Raw genomic sequence first — 19,011 nt, forward strand, 5'->3', positions numbered from 1 at the left:
CTTGCTTGGTTGCCTGGTGTACCTTTTCAGAATGTTTATGAAGCTGGCTTTGTCATGTAGCACCACACAAGCTATATGCACAGAGAGTGAAATGGTAGATGTGTCATGTCTTATTGCTGTATATTTTCAGTTACTTCAAGCCTTTGCACTCAATCGGTCACATTTCTGCCATGAAAATACATGTGTTAAATTGGTGATATTGTTTTTTTTTTCCTTCAAGGTTTGGCCAGAGCAAAATCTGTTCCTACAAAAACATATTCCAATGAGGTTGTCACATTATGGTACAGGCCGCCAGATGTCCTCCTTGGGTCTTCTGAGTATTCAACGCAAATTGACATGTGGTAAACACTCTATATCAATTCATCTCTCCCTCTTTATGTCTATTTTTTTCATATAATCTGTTTACAAACTTCCTTTTGTCAAGCACTTTCTTTTCTGCAGTTTTCTAGCTATGGTAGAATTGCAAGATATCTACTCAAAGTTGACAATGTTTCTGTAGCGCTTTTAAAGACAACAGTGACACATCCAGGTATCAGAAGTCAATTGTGAAAGACATTGGTAATGTAGCTAGGCTGCAGAGCTCATTAGAACTTTGCCAGGTTCCCTACCTTAATTGTATACTACAAAATTAAGCGGTGATGGCACAAATGCTTGATGCATTAACTTTGCAAATGTTCCACCTCTCATGCCGCGTATACACGATCGGAATTCTCGTTGAAAAAAGCTCTGATGGTTTTCCCGATGGAATTCCAACGGAATTCGGCTCAAGCTGTCTTGCCTACACACGGTCACATCAAATTCCGATCATTTATAACGTGGTGACGTACAACACGTATGACGTGACTAGAAAAAGGAAGTTCAATAGCCAGTAGCCAATAGCTTCTGTCTGGTAGTTGAATCTGAGCATGCGTGATTTTTGGCGTGTTGGATTTGCATACACACGATCGGAATTACCAATAGAAAGTTTTTCCGTCGGGAAAATTGAGAACATGCTATCAATTTTTGGCTGGCGGAAATTCGGACAGCTAAATTCCGATGGAGCATACACACGGTCGCATTTTCCGATGAAAAGCTCTCATCTGTCTTTTTCTGGCCGGAATTTCCTATTGTGTGTACGCGGCATCAAAGTTGTGTTGTGTTGTACAAGAACGAAGATTTTAGGCAGAAAGTCTGTCAAGTTTGCTGAAAGATGGATCAATTTTCCCACACCCGCATGGGTAATAATTTTGGTCTGACAAAACCAAGGTACACATTTTTGTCATTAATTAACCTGCATCCCTACCTGCTGCTTGTAGCAGCATCATGCTCTGTCTGCTTTTTTTTGGGCAGTCAACAGTGCCGGTCAAGATGGGCAGTCAGTGTTTTTTTTTTTTTTTTTTTTTTCTCTGGCACTCAAAGTTTCAGACTTCTTACATCTCTTTGGCCCTCTAAAAAAATAAAATAAAAAAAATAAAAACCCTCAATGGGCTGCTTCCTTTTTTGGGCACTTTCCATAATGCTAAATAAATTAAAGATTTGAGAACGAAAAAGTGTGCATTTACTCTGTGCAATTTATTTAAAGACAAACTGAAAATTTTGAAGGCGAAAAATTAAGCTTAGAATAATGTGGTTGCATAAATATGCACACCCTTAAACTGATACTTTGTTGAAGCACCTATTGATTTTCTGGCAGCAATCAGTCTTTGAGTAGGAGTCTCTCAGTATGGCACATCTTCCCTTGGGAATCTCTGCCCACTCCTCCTTGCAAAAGTGCCCCCAAATCTGTCAGATAGAGAGGGCATCTCCTGTGCACAGCGCTCTTCACCTTTAATTAAAACCCCAGATCCAGGTAAAAGAAAGAAAAAAACAAAGCATACTGCCACCACAATGATTTTTTTGTTTTTTGCTGATGCGCGCAGTGTTGGTTTTGTACATAACTTTTTGGTATCCTTGTCAAAACATTCAGTCTTCATCTGATCGGATCATAACACTTTTTCCTACATGCCTTCAGCATACCTGATGTATGTTTTTGCAAAATGTACCAGGCTTGGATGATTTTCTTAGTAAGGAAAGGCTTTTGTCCTGCCACCCTACCTCACAGCCCAGATATATGAAGAATATGAGCAAATGAACACACATAGTACACAACCTTCATAGTTGCTGTAGGCCTCTTGGCAGCCTTCCAGACCAGTTTTTTCCTGTTGTTATATTTATTTTTTACCATGTTTGGATAAATGTCCAGTTCTTGGTAATGTCGCTGTTGTGTCATATTTTCTTCACTGTGTCCCATGCAATATCTAATGCCTTGGAAATATTTTGTACCTTCTCCTGGCTGATACCTTCCAACAATGAGATCCCTGTAATCCTTTGTAAGCTCTTTGCACTCCATGGCTTTTACTGTGAGAGGCAACTGAGTAAACGCTAAACAAGTACTAAACAATTTCAGTTTGTTTTTAATTGAATTGCACAGAGTATACAGTAGGTGACATCAAAGGTGGAAAAATTCAGAAGTGATTTAAGTTGTGAAACTAAGGCCGGGTTCACACCGCTGCGATGCGGGAACGCCGCGAATCCGCGGCGTTTTCCCGCATCGCATTACTCCCGCCGGCAGTTCACACTGCCCTATGCGGACGGCTGGGAGTGTCAATGATATGTTAATGACACCCCCAGATCCGTCCGCATATCGCAGTGCGATCTGCCGACTCGCACAGGAATCGGATCGCATGGTGTGAACCCCCATGCGATCCGATTCTGTTGCGGACCAAAAAAAGGGCGGTGCGAATCACATCCGGATCTCCCCCCGCAGCAGTGTGAACCCAGCCTTAAAGCGGAGGTCCACCCTAAAATGGACCTCCGCTCATCGGAATCCCCCCCCCCCTCCGGCGCCACAATCGCCACCTTTCAGGGGGGAGGGGGGTGCAGTTACCTGGATAATCCAGGTAACTGCACCCACTTCCGGGCTAGCTGTCTGCGGAACGAGCGTAGGTTACGCCCCCGTTCCGCAAGCGCCCGCCCCCTTCAGCAAGTGCCCCGCTGCCTGCTGGGAAACACACAGCTCCCAGAGGCAGCGGGGACCGTCCGGATTGCGCCGCGCGGCTCGCGCATGCGCAGTAGGGAACCGGGAAATGAAGCCGAAAGGCTCCATTTCCTGATTCCCATACCCAAGATGGCGGCGGGACCCGGCAGCCGAGCGAGCGATCGGCTTCGGGTGCCGACATCGCGGGCGCGCTGGACAGGTAAGTGTCACTATTTAAAAGTCAGCAGCTGCAGTATTTGTAGCTGCTGGCTTTTAAAAAAAAAATAAATAAACGCGGAGTCCCGGTGGACTCCCGCTTTAAAGCTAATTAGGGTCTCTGCTCTGGCATCTATGTCCCCCAATTCAGTGTATTCCACTGGGGGTGCAGGTCAGGCTAGGAGTCCACCCTGACTCCATGCAAACCTCAGAACAAGTAGAGAAAAGTCTTAGCTACCGCACACCACACAAGCCCAGCGTGTAATAGGTGATAACAGCCTCGGCCTAAAGCCTAGTACACAGAGGCTGAAAGGTGGGTGACATCAGCGTGTTTAAAGAAACCAGCTGACTTTCGGCCCGTGTGTACGGCAGCCGGTCCAACAGAATCCAGCTGTTCAGTCAGCTTCAGTCAAAGGGTCATGACCCAAAACCGTTTGCCATCTCACTCTTGGAGCACTATAGCACAGCAAGGGAGATCGCTGTACTAACATCGGATAGTACAGTGGTTCCAGCCTGAGCTGGGAGATTTTTTTTTTTTTTTGTTCAACCCGCTGGGTTGAGCAAAAAAAAAAAAAACTAGTGCGTACTCCATCCAGACCATGCCCCCCTACTTTTTTTGCCGCTTAATCTAGTGATTTATGTTGATTTTATATCTGTTTAGCTCAAAAAACCTGACCTTTATACAGAGTTCTCTCCACTTTTTATTTCCACTATAACTAAAGGCAAAACTAAAAAGCGTTCTCTGATTGGACGATTTGGAGAGCGTGACCTCACCACCCTGCCTTTCTACTTTGCCCAGTCAGAGAATGCTTAGAATTCTCTGGTGCCCCCACCAAGTGGACAACCCCCTGTGGGCACAGTGCAGCAGACAGCTGCTCAGGCCTGCAAGCAAGTGGGGATTACTGCTGTAGTGTTGTCCACTTCATTGATTTCCAGCAGCATCTGCCAGGTATGTTATATACGGTAGTTACATTGGTTCAAGCTGGATCAATGTAACTATGTATAAAATAACTGTACTTGGAATTCTTCCTTCATGTTCATTAAGGCTTTGAAAGATTTGTCAGTTTTTTTTTGTATATGTATGTTTTTTAAAATTAGAAGTATGCAGTAAATATATGAAACTTAGTTTACCAGACTGCTGTTATCTGCATTTTGTACATTGTAATAATCTAAAGGTTTTACATTTCTGAATTCTCTTTCTCATAAGGGGTGTTGGATGTATATTTTTTGAGATGGCTTCTGGAAGACCTCTGTTTCCTGGGTCCACTGTAGAAGATGAACTTCATTTAATTTTCAGGCTTCTAGGTAAATGATGCTTATATATGCTGTGTATAGTTTTTTCAGTGCATGTTACCTATACATTAGTGTTAATTGTGGCGTAAAAATTTTGATTCAGTTTTAGTCCTAGCCTTTTGACTAAAATGCCGTTTTAGTTGTATTTTAGTCATCTGAATTGTGTTTGTTTTTTTTAGTCGACTAAAATCTCCAGTACATTTTAGTCGCCTAACACCTTATGGGTTTAGTTTAATTGGTAATGCATTATTTAAGCATTTCTCTAGAATTTCCAAACTCGTTATATACTCCTGGAGTAAAAATCTAATGACATGTTGTTTTTTTATGATATTAGAGTTTGAACATGCACTAGAGACACAAATTTAGCCGTTCTGATATATAACATCTTTATAAAAAAAATGTAAAAAAGTTTCACAAACAAACAAAAATATTACTTTTTGACAAACCGATGTGCAACTTTAAAAGATAAAAAAAAAAAAAACTATTGACTCTATTGGCTGTAATGCTATTGCACATATTACCTGAAAGTGGTTGTAAACCCTTACAGACCACTTTAACCTACAGGTAAGCCTAGATTAAGGCTTACCTGTAGGTGCTTGAAATATCTCTTAGACCTACACGGTCTAGGAGATATTTGCAAATCGCTGTAGGGTGATTTCTTCTGCGCATGTACCGTTTCTAGCTCGGGTCACGCCGTGACTGGCGGCTCCCGCACACAAGCGCGGGAGTGACGTCACGTGACTCCGGTCAGTCAAGGAGCCAGAGTTCGCAGCCCCGGAAGAAAGAGGGGTGAAGAATGGACGCTCACTGCTAGCGAGGAAAATGGGGATATCACGGGCTTCTCCTGCAGTTAAGCATCACATAATGAGCTACTATGTGATGCATAGTAGCCCATTATGCTTTACTTTTGCAGGGAAACAAAGAGCAAGTAAAAACCACCAGGGTTTACTTCCTCTTGAATATATTACCAACATTAAATATTAAGAAAAAAAAATAAGAAAATACTTTGGTTTTTTTCTTTCAGCAGCTTAGTAGATGCCCCCTACTTATTCTTATGTGTTAGTGCAGTGTTAATTTTGACATCAAATTTGGATTTAGTTTTAGTCCTGGACTTTTTTTTTTTTTTTTTTACTAAAATTACATTTTAGTTTTAGTTGTATTTTAGTCATCTATATTGTTTTAGTCAACTGAAATAGTGTCAATTTTGTCAACGAAAATATTTTTGGCAAGGAAATTGACACCGCTATACATAACATTGCAAGTTTAAGTTGTGTTCTACTAATCGGATTTGGAACTAATTGGAAGCAAGCTTTATCAGTATATCTTAAAGCTGTATACTGTGCTGGGTCTTTAGGAAAAATCAATAGCTATTTTCAGTTTTGCTTGATCGTGAGTTTAAGATGTGAATGTGCGGCATTCTGAAGTTTTAGTAGTGACCCATATTTTTTCTCTTGTGCGGTAGACCTTTGCTACAGTTAAAAATGTATCTGATGTGACAGTGACGTGATAGCTAGATGTCACTATGGGACATTTCAGTTCTTACAGTATTGCCGAACTGTTTTATATTTTTTGCAATTTAAACAAAATTGTTAGCAGCCACATATAGGTCTTGTGAAGGATATTATTATTTAAATGGTTTTATTTAGGGATGCACCAAATGGAAATTTGGGTGTCAAAACCGAAAGTGAATGATGCACTTGGCTAAAAAACGAAAATGTCAGTTAAAATATAAAAAAATGATATATAATTGTATTATATTCGACTTTTTTATTATCATGAATTTAATGAATAAAAAATACAAACCAGTAACCTAAAATAAGTACTTTAATCAAGTAACCCACATAAATTTGACACAGAAACTAAAATACAAAATTAAATAAAGAAACTTACAGTACATATACTACACAATAATAATAAAAAAACTAAATAAAAAAAAAAAGGCATACCGTATATACTCGAGTATAGGCCGACCCGAGTATAAGCCGAGGCCCCCAATTTACCCCCAAAAAACTGGAAAACTTATTGACTCGTGTATAAGCCGAGGGTGAGACATGGCTGTCCATCCCTGTGTGTCCGTCCATCCCTGTGTGTGTGTCCGTCCATCCATCCCTGTGTGTGTGTCCATCCATCCATCCATCCCTGTGTGTGTATCCATCCATCCATCCATCCCTGTGTGTGTGTGTGTGTGTGTGTGTGTGTGTATCCATCCATCCATCCATCCATCCCTGTGTGTGTGTGTGTGTGTGTGTGTGTGTGTGTGTATCCATCCATCCATCCATCCATCCCTGTGTGTGTGTGTGTATCCATCCATCCATCCATCCATCCCTGTGTGTGTGTGTGTGTGTGTGTGTGTGTGTGTGTGTATCCATCCATCCATCCCTGTGTGTGTGTGTGTGTGTGTGTATCCATCCATCCATCCATCCATCCCTGTGTGTGTGTGTGTGTGTGTATCCATCCATCCATCCATCCATCCCTGTGTGTGTGTGTGTGTGTGTGTGTGTGTGTATCCATCCATCCATCCATCCATCCCTGTGTGTGTGTGTGTGTGTGTGTGTGCATCCATCCATCCCTGTGTGTGTGTGTGTGTGTGTGTGTGTGTGTGTGTGTATCCATCCATCCATCCATCCATCCCTGTGTGTGTGTGTGTGTGTATCCATCCATCCATCCCTGTGTGTGTGTGTGTGTGTGTGTGTGTCCGTGCAGCCTTGTGTGTGTGTCCAGCCTACCTGTGTCCCAAGCCTCCGTCCCGAGCCGCCGTCGTCCCGAGCCTCCTCCGTCCCGTGCCGTGCCTCCTCCGTCCCGTGCCGTGCCTCCCCCGTGCCGTGCCTCCTCCGTCCCGTGTCTCCTCCGTCCCGTGCCGTGCCGTGCCTCCTCCGTCCCGTGCCGATGGATCGCCGCTCTTCTCGGCGGCCATTCTACAATTCAAAATTCCGCCTCCGCCTGTGATAGGCGGAACACTCAATTTCCCAGCAGCCTGTGTTCCGCCTATCACAGACATCCTCTCATACTCGTCCGTAGTATGAGAATGAGCGGATGTCCGTGATAGGCGGAACACTGACTGCTGGGAAATTCAGTGTTCCGCCTATCACAGGCGGAGGCGGAGAAGGAGGCGCGGCTTTTGAAAATTAATGTCCGCCGTCTGTCTGCTCGATACGCTGATCGAGCAGTCAGACAGCGGCGACTCGAGTATAAGCCGAGGGGGCACTTTCAGCCTCAAAAAAGAGGCTGAAAATCTCGGCTTATACTCGAGTATATACGGTAATATAAAATGCCAAAGACTAAGAGCCTCTATACTTGTATAGACATTAATTGTTCAAAAATAGAAGAACCATAAGACAGAGGGCGCACATGCTAGTATACATACTATGAACAAACCGTCAGTTGTATCAAAGCTTGTTGGCAAAGTAAAACATTCCAGTCTACAACACATCATCACATCATGGGACAACTGGAAAACCCAACAGGCTAACGTGTTTCAATGACTTGCCTCTTCCTTTGAGCCAGCACTCTGGGGAGAGGCAAGTCCTCAAAATACGTTGGCCTGTTGGGTTTCCCAGTTGTCCTATTATGAGATGTGATGATGATGTATCATGGACTCGAAGCTTACTTTGACAACAAGCTTGATAGTACACCTATTGGTTTGTTGTATATTACTCGCCACCATTTTTATTAACATAGAGATGCCTTTCTTAAGATAATGTACTAAGCCCGGTCGCCCTCTGTCTTGTTTTAATTCAGACAGTGTATCCACTGACTTCCCTTGTCATATAAGGTCACCAAGGCATGGCATGTCCAGTGAAGCCAGCAGGGAAAAATGTAGGCAACAATCTAGGGCCAACTTCCAAGCCCCGGAGAGTGTGGAGTTGATTTACTAAAATTGGAGAGACTGAAAAATTCAGTGCAGCTGTGCATATTAGCCAATGACTCTCTAACTTTAGCTTCTTCAAAGCTTTGACAAAAATAAAAACCTGTAAGCTGATTTGGTTAACTTTCTATGCAGAGCTGCACCAGATTTTGCACACTCCAGTTTTAGTAAATCACAAACAGAACTACCAACAACACAAGTGGCAAAAGCCTGGGTACTTACAGGCCTGACCGCCTCCTTCTCTGTTTCATATCCCTTTAATTGCAAAGTTACTGTGCAAAACAAACTATTCTAAACATAATTATGGCAGAAGGCTGTTTTTCTGTTTTGCAGTTTCTCTGTAAACATATGATATTTTTTAAATTATTTTATTTTCAACTTGACTAAGAACCAACTTCCCTAAGTTCTCTCCCTAAGCTGTCAGCCCACTGCATGTTTGATAAAATTGTATGTACCTGTGGCTACATACACACAGTATACAGCACTTTGTTCTGGGTATGAGCGGAGACTTCCAGGAAAACAGACTAGTCTACAGTCTACACTACAGTCTAGTCTACAGCAGTGGCGCTCAGCCAATCGCATTGAGCAATGTATTCTATTAATGAATTAAATTAATTAATGAAATAAATTTATCACTGTGATTGGTTGAATGCGCTGCTGTAGACTAGTCTGTGTTCCGGGAAGCCTCCGCTCAGACCTGGAACACAGTACTGTATGTATGTAGCCGCAGATGCATACAGTTTTATCGCACATGCAGCGGGCTGAAGGCTTAGGGAGAGACAAAATTTGGTGCAAACAAACTATGTACATTAGTTCAAAAGCTGGAGCTCTCTTTTAAATTGAAAAAGTGCAAAAACTGTGGAACTAAAATGAACAATCAATAAAACCGCACAGGGCCTGCCCTACCCTCTCTATTCTGTTATGTAAACTAAAACTAAACCTATTTCAAGTTTGAAGTTTCAACTTCACAGTTCACTGTAATTGGTATAGTGCAAAAGTTGTACAACTAGACAATTCGTACATAAAAAATTAATTGGACTGTGCTACGGCTTTCTATTTCAGTAACAGTGTCAGGTTCCGCTTTAAGAACGAAAGTTCAGATTTCTCACAGGAGAGACCGTTTCTCTTAATATCAAGAATATGAGATGTTAGACTGAATCGTCTCTCTCTCTGTACTGGTGTTTGTGGCAGATAAATATCTGCGTTCAATCAGTGCAAGACATGGAAAACATTCTTTGTTAATGCACCAGTACTCAAGGGGATTGACGTTTCTGGTGATGGGCTGTTCAGCTGAAACAAAATCTCCAGCTGTTGGGTAGCTGCAGTAGTTGTGGCATGGATATGGAACAGGTGCATTCATGTAAAATTTCTTCAAACATATCGGATAGCGAAGGAGTGTGTTCCTCTTCACTTGTATGTGACCGTTTTTCTGGTATATTTTTCCTCTGGGCTACACCTTGAAACTAATTCACCAGATGCTTCCCTCACCTCCATTTGTGCCTGTATCATTTAAAATAACGCTCTTTAAATCAAGGCTCTAGAACTGTTGCAATGAATGCAGTACAGAGGGTTGGACTCTGTGTCTGGAAACCGGTTGTTAGCCGTTTTTACTCCATGGTCTGTTTCTGCCTTTTTTCCTAGCAGACGCTTCAGTGCACCAATCAAGGGAATAACTTCAGCAATGGAAGCATTAGCTGAGCTTATTTCTTTTGTTAACTGTTCAAATGGAGTTAAAAGAGACAAACTATTTTCAACTTACATCCACTGATGTGCACTCAATGTTCTAGGCAGTTCGTAATCTGCGTGTACTCAGCCAAAATACGTTTTTGTTTGAAAAGACTTTGTAGCATATAGTAGATGCTGTTCCAACGAGTGGCTACGTCTTGATGCAGTCATTTTGGTGGCATTCCAAACTGTATCTGCAAGGCTTGTAATCTGGAATAAGTAAGCAGAGAATGCTTAAATTGACCCACAATTTTTCTTCCTTTTGATAATATATCTGATATGGTGCGCTGACTCAGCAATCCTTCATTCACAGCCAACTGTAGCATGTGTGCCATACACAGTATGCTTTTAAGTTCACTGTCCTCCATAGCCTTTGCCATGTTCCATGCATTATCTTGGACAATCAGATGCACTTTAAACTTATCAATGCGCCAAGTGTCAAGCATGGTTTTTAACACATCAGATATTGCTGCTGTATTATGTGATCCAACAAACTCACGTGTGTCAAGTAGGATGTTTTTGCAATTGAAATTTAGCATCTATCCACTGTCAGGCTAAGCAAAGCATTGGACTGATGTCTGAACTCCAAATGTCAGTAGTAGAACTGATTGCTGTGTTGTAGCCATGAGCACATGAACGTGTTTTCTAACACTGCCAAACAATTCAGGTAAACCGGTGGCTGCAAAGTAGCATCTGCTTGGTAGTGTGTAATGCGGCTCAATATGTTGCATGAGCCTATGGAAGCCAATGTCCTCCACAACAGAGATTGGCTGGTCTAATGCAATAAATTCCATCATTTTATCTGTAATGCCACAAGCTTTGGGACTGTCACTTGTACGTTTCTTAGCCTTTTCGAAGACTGTGGCCACAGACTGTGTTGAACTTGTGTGCATGGGGCACTTTTTGGAAGTGGTACTGTTTTCTTGTATTCTGCATGCTGAACTGGATGACGTGTTTTCAGGTGGTGTACCCCCTCTTGAAATTTCTTCTGAGGAAAGACTGCAGATTGAAAATTTGGGGTCATTATTAGAAACTTTAAAATGGCATGGTCCACTTTTGCTGGCAGCGCAGAAGAATAGCATAGAATGATGTATAGTGATGGGAGTGAAATCTGAGGGTAAAAAAAATAAAAAAAGACTAAAATCTATTTTAAAATGTAACCCCAGGCAACTATAAAATAAAAAATAAACCTAACCAATCATTTTTAACAGTACAGCTCTCTTGCCATGCAACGTAGTAATGTCTGTTCTCATATATATGTAAATATTATACAATACATTGATTGCATGCTATTTGTTTGAGATATTCAGTAGTATATTACTAGTACTGTCTACTACTACTATTAGCATGTTTAAAAAAAACTTTGCACTTGTTCGTGTATAGTATAACAAAACATACTACTGAATACCATCTCTTCCTAAATAGAAGTTTAAAGTGGTTGTATCCTCTGCTTGGTGATTTTTACCTACAGGTAAGCTTATAATAAGGCTTACCTGTAGGTAAAATGAATATCTCCTAAACCTGCAGGGATTAGATGTTCACCCTGCATGCAGCCGCTGATCTCAGCGGCGCATACGCTCTGAAGGTCAGGCGGATCCTTGCCGAAACGGAGGACACCCGTGCATGCTCTGGCCACGCACAGCACGGGAGCCGCGAACCCAGAAGAAATGCCGAGGGAACATATCAGCTCCCTCAGCGGTGACCAGGAGGTGGTGCGGACGCTTCGTTCTAAGGTAAGTACTTCATAATGAGATAGTATGCGGTGCATACTAGCTCATTATGCCTTTTTCTTACAGGTGTTTTTTTTTTTCTTGGGGCATACAACCAGTTTAAACTTTCATTACCCTGTTATATAGTATAGTAGTAGTAAGTACTAGTTACATACTACTGAATATTTTTCTAAATAGCATGCAATCAATCAATGTTGTGTACTATATTTTTTATAGTACTAGTTGGATTGTCAGTTTAAGAGGAAAGAGTTGGAAAGATCTCCAGCGGCAATGCTCACAGAGGAATAGTAGTCATCCAGGAGGGACGGTGCCCACTCTGCACAGCAGCCTAGTGTGCACCCGTCTCCTGAGTCCCAACCGTGGTGAGAGCGCTCCCAACTCCAGCGTCTCAACCACGAGAAACGTGCTCCCGACTTGTCCATACGCAGGCAAAGTGCTCCCGACTTGTCCATTCGCAGGCAAAGTGCTCCTGACTCCAGCGTCTCAATCACGAGGAACGTGCACAGCGAGTGACTTAACCCGGCGGCGCAACCACTTTAAAGTTAGTGGGCTTCATTCACAGAACCAGATCGCATGCAGTATTTAGGTGTTTTACCAAATACCACATGCGATCCTGAAAATGTCAGTTCACTATGGCTTTATGCCGTGTTTACCGCATAAAGCAAAAACGCTTGGTAAATACTGCATAAAACAGTGAAAGTTAATTCACAAAAAATAAAATAAAAAATTGCATGTGGTAAATAAGCAGTGCTCCCAGCATGTGGCTGCCGGGTCCTTAACAACTGATAAATCATCAGCTGTCAGTGGGCTTCTCTGCTGACAGCTGAAAGTAAAAAAACAATTGGTAGCAATTAAAAAATTAAGAAGCTTGGCCCTTTGGTAATTTATACCAGACTTATCCGAGTGGATAATAAAGGGAGCGGACCCTCCTAACCCATACCAGGCCACACGTCCTCAGCATGGGGGGGGGGGGGCACCTCTTCCCAAAAACCATAGCCGTTGGTTGTGTGGGTCTGCGGGAGGGGGACAACCAAGAAAAATGTGAATGGGTATATGGGGTACCATAGTACCCCTACTCATTCACCAAATAAATAAGGTGTAGTGTAAAAAAAGATTGTTTTTGACAAGTCCTTTTATTTAAAAAATAAAACGAACAAAGGGCTGATTCACACCAGATGCTTCCCATTCTTTCCAGTTTTTAAATGACGTGCAGAATACATGCATAGTGTTTGCCATTTATTTCAATGGCCGTATTTTACACCAGTGAGGTTGGTTCAAAAGTACTACCTGCTGCAAATTTCTTTTGTCTGGAATGCTTCAAAACGTGTGTAAACGCATTCCAATGCATATAGTCCTAATGAAAATAAAGATGTATAATTGATTTGTTTCCGGCTCGAAGTACCCCCAAAAAAAAAAACAGTCTATGATTGGGTCTAAGATCTGAGTAAGAGTATTGCATATTTGAAGCAAATACATTTTCTATGCAATGCCATGTTTAAATTTGACCGTATATGGAAATGCTCGTTAGATTTTTTTTGTTTTTTAATTATTTTTTTTTTTTTTTAGAAACCCCTTAAATAATATGTACTATTTGCAGTTTGTTATTTTTTTTTATGGATCTGTGCTGTAAGGCCCCTATCACACGGGGCATATCTGTTTTGACAAACCCAGCTTGCTTAGCGGGGATCGCTCCGTTGATGCTCCACTCACTGTGCTGAGACGGACCTGTCGAAGTCCCACTCTCCTCTATGGAGAGATTGGATGAAAACGGACCGCCTGTCCATTTTTCATCTGATCACATCCGAGCGGACCCACTGGATGGATGGTGAATGTATTCGCCTGTCTGTTTTCAGCAAATTTTGTTGGATCGAATGCCGGGTGGGTGTCAGCAGACACATATCCGCTGACATCCTCCTCTCCATAGAGGTCAATGGGTTGCCTGCTCGGGTCCGCCTGAAAAACAAACAGGTGGACCCAATCAGCCTGTTTCTGTGAAAGGGGCCTCATGGGATGGCGTAGGTTTTTTATTCATTAGTTGTATATTTTTTTTTTGTTGTGATTTGTGTTATGTGTTTAATATTTATGATTTTTTTTTTTATATATATATACAGTCTTATTAAAAAAAAATTTGTATTTTTCAAGTGTCAAATAAAAAAAAAAGGGTAAAAGACGCACTGGAATGCATTGAAAACTTCAAAAACATGTATGCAGAATTGCATCTGTATTGCTGAAAGTATGGTGTGAACAAGCCCTAAAGCCCAATTTCAGGAAAATGTAAAAGTCTTTCCTTGCAGTGCCTGCACTGCAAGTGTTAATTGTTCGTTTATGTCTAGGGGGACCAGGTACAGCTGTTTTACAGCTCCTCAGCACTGCTTGTCCCTGCGCCCTATTCTCCTCTACATTCTGGTGGTCTAAGGTCCTCTGACATCAAGAACAGGGCCTATTGCCCTGCATTAGATGTAAGGGCACTGTGGAACAGTCCACTGCCATCTGCTTGGGGGGAATGGAGCATCAGGTAAGTAATGATGCTTTTCCCATCACCTAGCAGTTATTGCTTGCAAAGCAGATGCAGTCCCACTGCAAGGGAAGGTTTTTAGTTTTCCTAAAGAGTTGGGGTGTAAGCCATCTAAATCTCTGGAACTACTGACCGTTTTGATGCATGATTTTAATTAATGGTGACTATTGATTTTGCATTATGTTTGTCATCGGCTTAGTTTGTATTGCCCAAGTTTGTGACGGGTTTACTTTAATACAGTTAAGCTCCGTTTTTATCTTTAAAAGAAAAAGAAAACGAGCACTTTACTTGGAATTTGGAACTTTTTATTGCTCCAAGTTTACTGATGTTTGCAACAAATCTGACTTTCTAGCAATTTTTTTAAAACACACCAGGTTTCATATGTGATATCTATCTAATCTTTGTGGCTCTCAGCGTAAATGATCTGCATGGGACTTTTTAGCGATTTTTCAGTCGCATCAGGTTTCAAATGTAATATTTAACATTTGTGGCACTTAGCAGGGTATATTTATTTTTATTAACATTTTGAACTTGCAAGATCTTATTCACTGCAGCTGTTAATTTATATGGTATCACTTATTCATACCAATAGTTAGATTCTTTTGTCACTTTGGGTTTTTTATTTTTATTACATTTTTTATCTTTATTTTATTATTTCTTAAGGCACTCCAACAGAAGAAACCTGGTCAGGAATTTCTTCAAATGATGAATTCCGAAATTACAACTTTCCCAAGTACAAACCTCAACCACTTCTCAATCACGCACCAAGGTATAGATCACATTTGGATGTTTTATATCATTCACATAATTTTATTTTTTTAAGAAAACAAAGGATTGTTGAATCTTTTCTTGTCTGACCTTTCCGGAAAGTAAACACTATAATGTGTACAGTGTTAAACATTGGGACGTCTGAGCAATTAGAAACAGATCTATAAAAGCCCCCATTACCTTTTTCATTGGATGTCCATGAAAAAGAATGATGCCCACCTTTGTGTGTGATGTCAGCTCTGTTTATAGTTGTTATGATTTTGGTCGATGTGCTTAAATGTTTGTAATGGAACATTAGGCTGTTTTTGGGATGGAAACAAATTTCTTTTTGCTAATGATCATTATGTGACTGCGAATATCCACGGGTGGAATGTTTGGAGTGTAAATTAGACATAGCTTTCTGTTACCATGCAAAGGCAGCCTGTATGCAGCTCTCTGAATCCCAAGTAGTTACCATGGCAACTGTGAGAGACCTCACAAGTCCCCAACATTTGAAATTGGCAAAGAGGGACGTTGAGGTTTCTTATAACGAGAGATTTATTTTAATGGGTTCTCAGGCCCCTCTAAAGATTTCCAGGCACAGATTAGAACAAATTAAATAAATATATTATAAAACCAGTTTGCAATATTTTACACGGTATTCAGGGGAAGAGGAAGCTCCTCAGGAAACATATTTTAGCTATTCCATATTTCATGATAAGAGAAATTACACCTTGTGCAGTTTGTATAAATAGCAGGTTCTTCCGCTTTTTAGAACTGCTTACTGCCTCTGTAAAATGATTTCTTTTAAGGGCTCTTTCACACTAGCGACCTCGTCCTACCACTCAGAAGTAAATGGGCACATGCGCCAATTACGACAAATTGCACTGTTTGCACTCTTTTTTTCTTTTTTTTGCAACTGTATTGTAATGTGATGTTTCGTTTTTTCACAGCAAAGCATTACGATACAGATTGAAAAACAGTAATGCGTCTGAACACGCTGCCCTAAAAAAAAAAAAAAAATAGTGCTAATACGTTTTTTTTTTTTTTTTCAGTGCACCCCCACTGCTGCCAATGTCTGGTCTAAGTGTGACTTCACACATAGTAGACGTGCCCTAGATTCATGCATTTGTCTACAACAGGTACATGAATCTGTCCCAATATAATATAGTTTAAACTTGGTGCTGCGCTATGAAAGTGCTAAACACTATTTCCCTGTCGTGTGCAATCAAATACAAAACCTATGCAATGATGACATCCTTCTGACTTACATTGGATCCCATCCAAACCTACATCATACTGTTTTAAGCTGCTTTTGCATTCCTATTGACTGCAGTTCAGACATGAATGGAAACGCTAGTTGGGTATACACACTGAGGTTTTTTTTTTTTTATTATTCAACCCGCAAGTTAAATGAAGAAGAAAAAAAACGAATTCCTGCATCAACACAAGTGATATGTATGCCAGCATCTATTGCGCTATTGTTTTCTGACCACAGGTACTCTGAGTATACTGATCAGCACTGCAGCAGCTGTTCGAATGATGGTTTTCCAGCCAGACCTTTCCAGAGAAGCTGATCTAATGACCAGCTTCTGTAGAACAGGTAGGGGTTTTCCCAGACTGAAACTTGGCCGGTTCCAGCTGAACCAGACAAATTTGGATATGTGTATCCACCCAGCTCAACAGTGGTCTGTCCCAGGGTTGTCTTTTAATATTGACTGGACCCTGGGCAAACATTTTCTTGGGCCCCCTCTTCCACACAATTTAGCTCTCCACATGCTTTGAGACATATAATAAATAGTAGCGAGACTCAAAATCAGTTTACTGATTCAGATCAGGCACTGATTGTGATTGGTTGCCACAGGTTTCAGTGTATTATTACCACGTACTGACTGTCTACTAGAGCTTACAGCACACATTATGGCTCACTGTTATTTTCTGGAGGTTACAGCACATGACTTCTGCTTGTTTATTGGTTGCTAGAGATTTTTGTACATCAATACGGCTAACTGATTGATTTCTATAGGTTACTAAACATCTATATACCACTCACTGTTTGGTTGTTAGAGGTTACTGCACACCATTGCTGCTCACTGATTGGTTGCAAAAGGTTAATGCACAGCATTACTGCTCACTGATTGGTTGCTAAAGGTTACAGCACATCATCTCCTCCCTACCTGCGTATTCACATGCACCAAAATTCAGGGTGCTGTGGCACCATGTTATCTTGAAGAAGGGTTCCACTTCCAATTTGCTTACTTTTGCAGAACAGGCTGATGTTAGGCTTAATGACCACAGTTGTAGGCAGGACTTTTGAGCATGCTCCTTTACCTCCCCAGTGGGCAGCATTCAGCAGAAGTAATGGTGGATGTGACCTCAGGGGGACATGATATACATATCAATGCTGCAGACCACTACTATTTACATATTAATGCTGCCACGATTTACATATCAATGCAGGTTATTTACATGTAAACACAGGGTCTGCAGGTCAGTCATTTCTACATGGCAATAGGGCAGAGCTGGGCAGCAGCAGAAGTTTACACTGAGATATCAGGACACAGCACGGGACTTAAACTTCAAGGGATAAGGGAATTTAAACTGGTATAATTGGCAAGTATGAGGCAGCTGTTATGGGCCCCACTACAATGATGGGGCCCAGGGCAGCTTCCCCTTTTGCCCTGTCTTAAAAACGGTCCTGATCTGTCCCAGTCTTTTGTTGGCTACACAGCTGCCAATATGTACTGAGCTAACATGGGAGACGCTTAATTTTCGTTTCAAACTTGTGCAAATGTTAATTTACCTCCTGACTAGTTATTTAAAAATTGTAATTCTTTAGTTAGATTTTGTGTGTTATATCTGCAATGTTATGTCTTTATTATGCTGACATTTATCTTGTGTTATGTTTTTATTAGGTTAGATTCTGAAGGAATTGAGTTATTAACACGGTTTCTTCAGGTAAGAACATTGTGTTAAAGTGATACTAAACACACACTGTTTCGTTTACATTGAAATATCTATTTCTGTATGTGTATGATGGCACTGTAATTATTTTAATAAAAAAGTAAAAACATCTACGTATCTTATCGATAAACGGCTGTCTCATGACCCAGATCTTTCCCAGCCTCTGTTTTAAATTTGCATACAAATATATATTTGAAATTAAATATTTTATTATTTTGTGGAAATAACATGATGTGGGCAGATTTCTGCCAGTCACAAGCTGTGTCATGCCCCTCCAGCCTGAGTCTTAAAATAATATGCAATATCCCATCCCCATTGTGTTTAGCTGGTTAGAGGGCATGGAGGAGGAGGAAGGGAGCGGGCTGTAATTTACCACCATATATACACCCCCATGCATGACTCTCTAGTCACATGGGCTGCTCAGATGTGCTAGGGAGGAAATGCTCAGCATTGAAACTCACTGAAAACTGAGCAAGGCAACAAGTTGCCACCACAGCATACAAATCTCATAGTGATTGAGTATAACCAACATGTAATACAGCATTTATAGTATTGATATATTTTTTTATGATGTGGGTTTAGTGACACTTAAAGTGCAGCCAAAGTAAAAAACACAAGAATCAGCACAAGGGACATAACTTAAAATCAGTACATAATGATACTAGACAGGGATGCCCGCTTTCCCCCCTCTTATTCACAATATCTCTTGAGCCCTTTCTCTCTTCCATCCACCACAACCCGACATTGTCATCTGTGTAGACTGCAAAAGAATGAACATTCTATTCTACATTCAACAACCCTTAATATCCCTCCCCAATTTAATGTTGGCTCTTACCACTTTTGGAGACCTTTCCAATTTGAAAATCAATTTCACTAAAATTGAGATCCTTAACACCAGTGGCGGCCCATGCATTGTGGGCGTACGGGCGCCACCCCCCCTATTCATTTGCCTGGCCCCTTT

At 41.2% G+C, this 19,011-nt stretch overlaps 1 protein-coding gene across 3 annotated transcripts in view; it reads left to right on the forward strand.

Moving 5' to 3' along the window:
• CDK17 (cyclin dependent kinase 17) overlaps positions 1-19,011 on the forward strand; it is a 239,520-nt gene that overhangs the window by 209,308 nt on the left and 11,201 nt on the right. For all 3 annotated transcript variants that reach the window (XM_077472064.1, XM_077472063.1, XM_077472065.1), the window contains 4 exons: positions 221-341; positions 4,419-4,516; positions 15,003-15,108; positions 18,002-18,044. In XM_077472064.1, coding sequence (XP_077328190.1) covers positions 221-341; positions 4,419-4,516; positions 15,003-15,108; positions 18,002-18,044 — 368 coding nt within the window. The remainder of the gene's footprint in view (positions 1-220; positions 342-4,418; positions 4,517-15,002; positions 15,109-18,001; positions 18,045-19,011) is intronic.

The sequence above is a fragment of the Lithobates pipiens genome, unplaced genomic scaffold (genome assembly GCF_037356315.1).
Source record: "Lithobates pipiens isolate NorthernLeopardFrog02 unplaced genomic scaffold, aLitPip1_a1.2 Scaffold_8, whole genome shotgun sequence".
Taxonomy (NCBI): domain Eukaryota; kingdom Metazoa; phylum Chordata; class Amphibia; order Anura; family Ranidae; genus Lithobates; species Lithobates pipiens.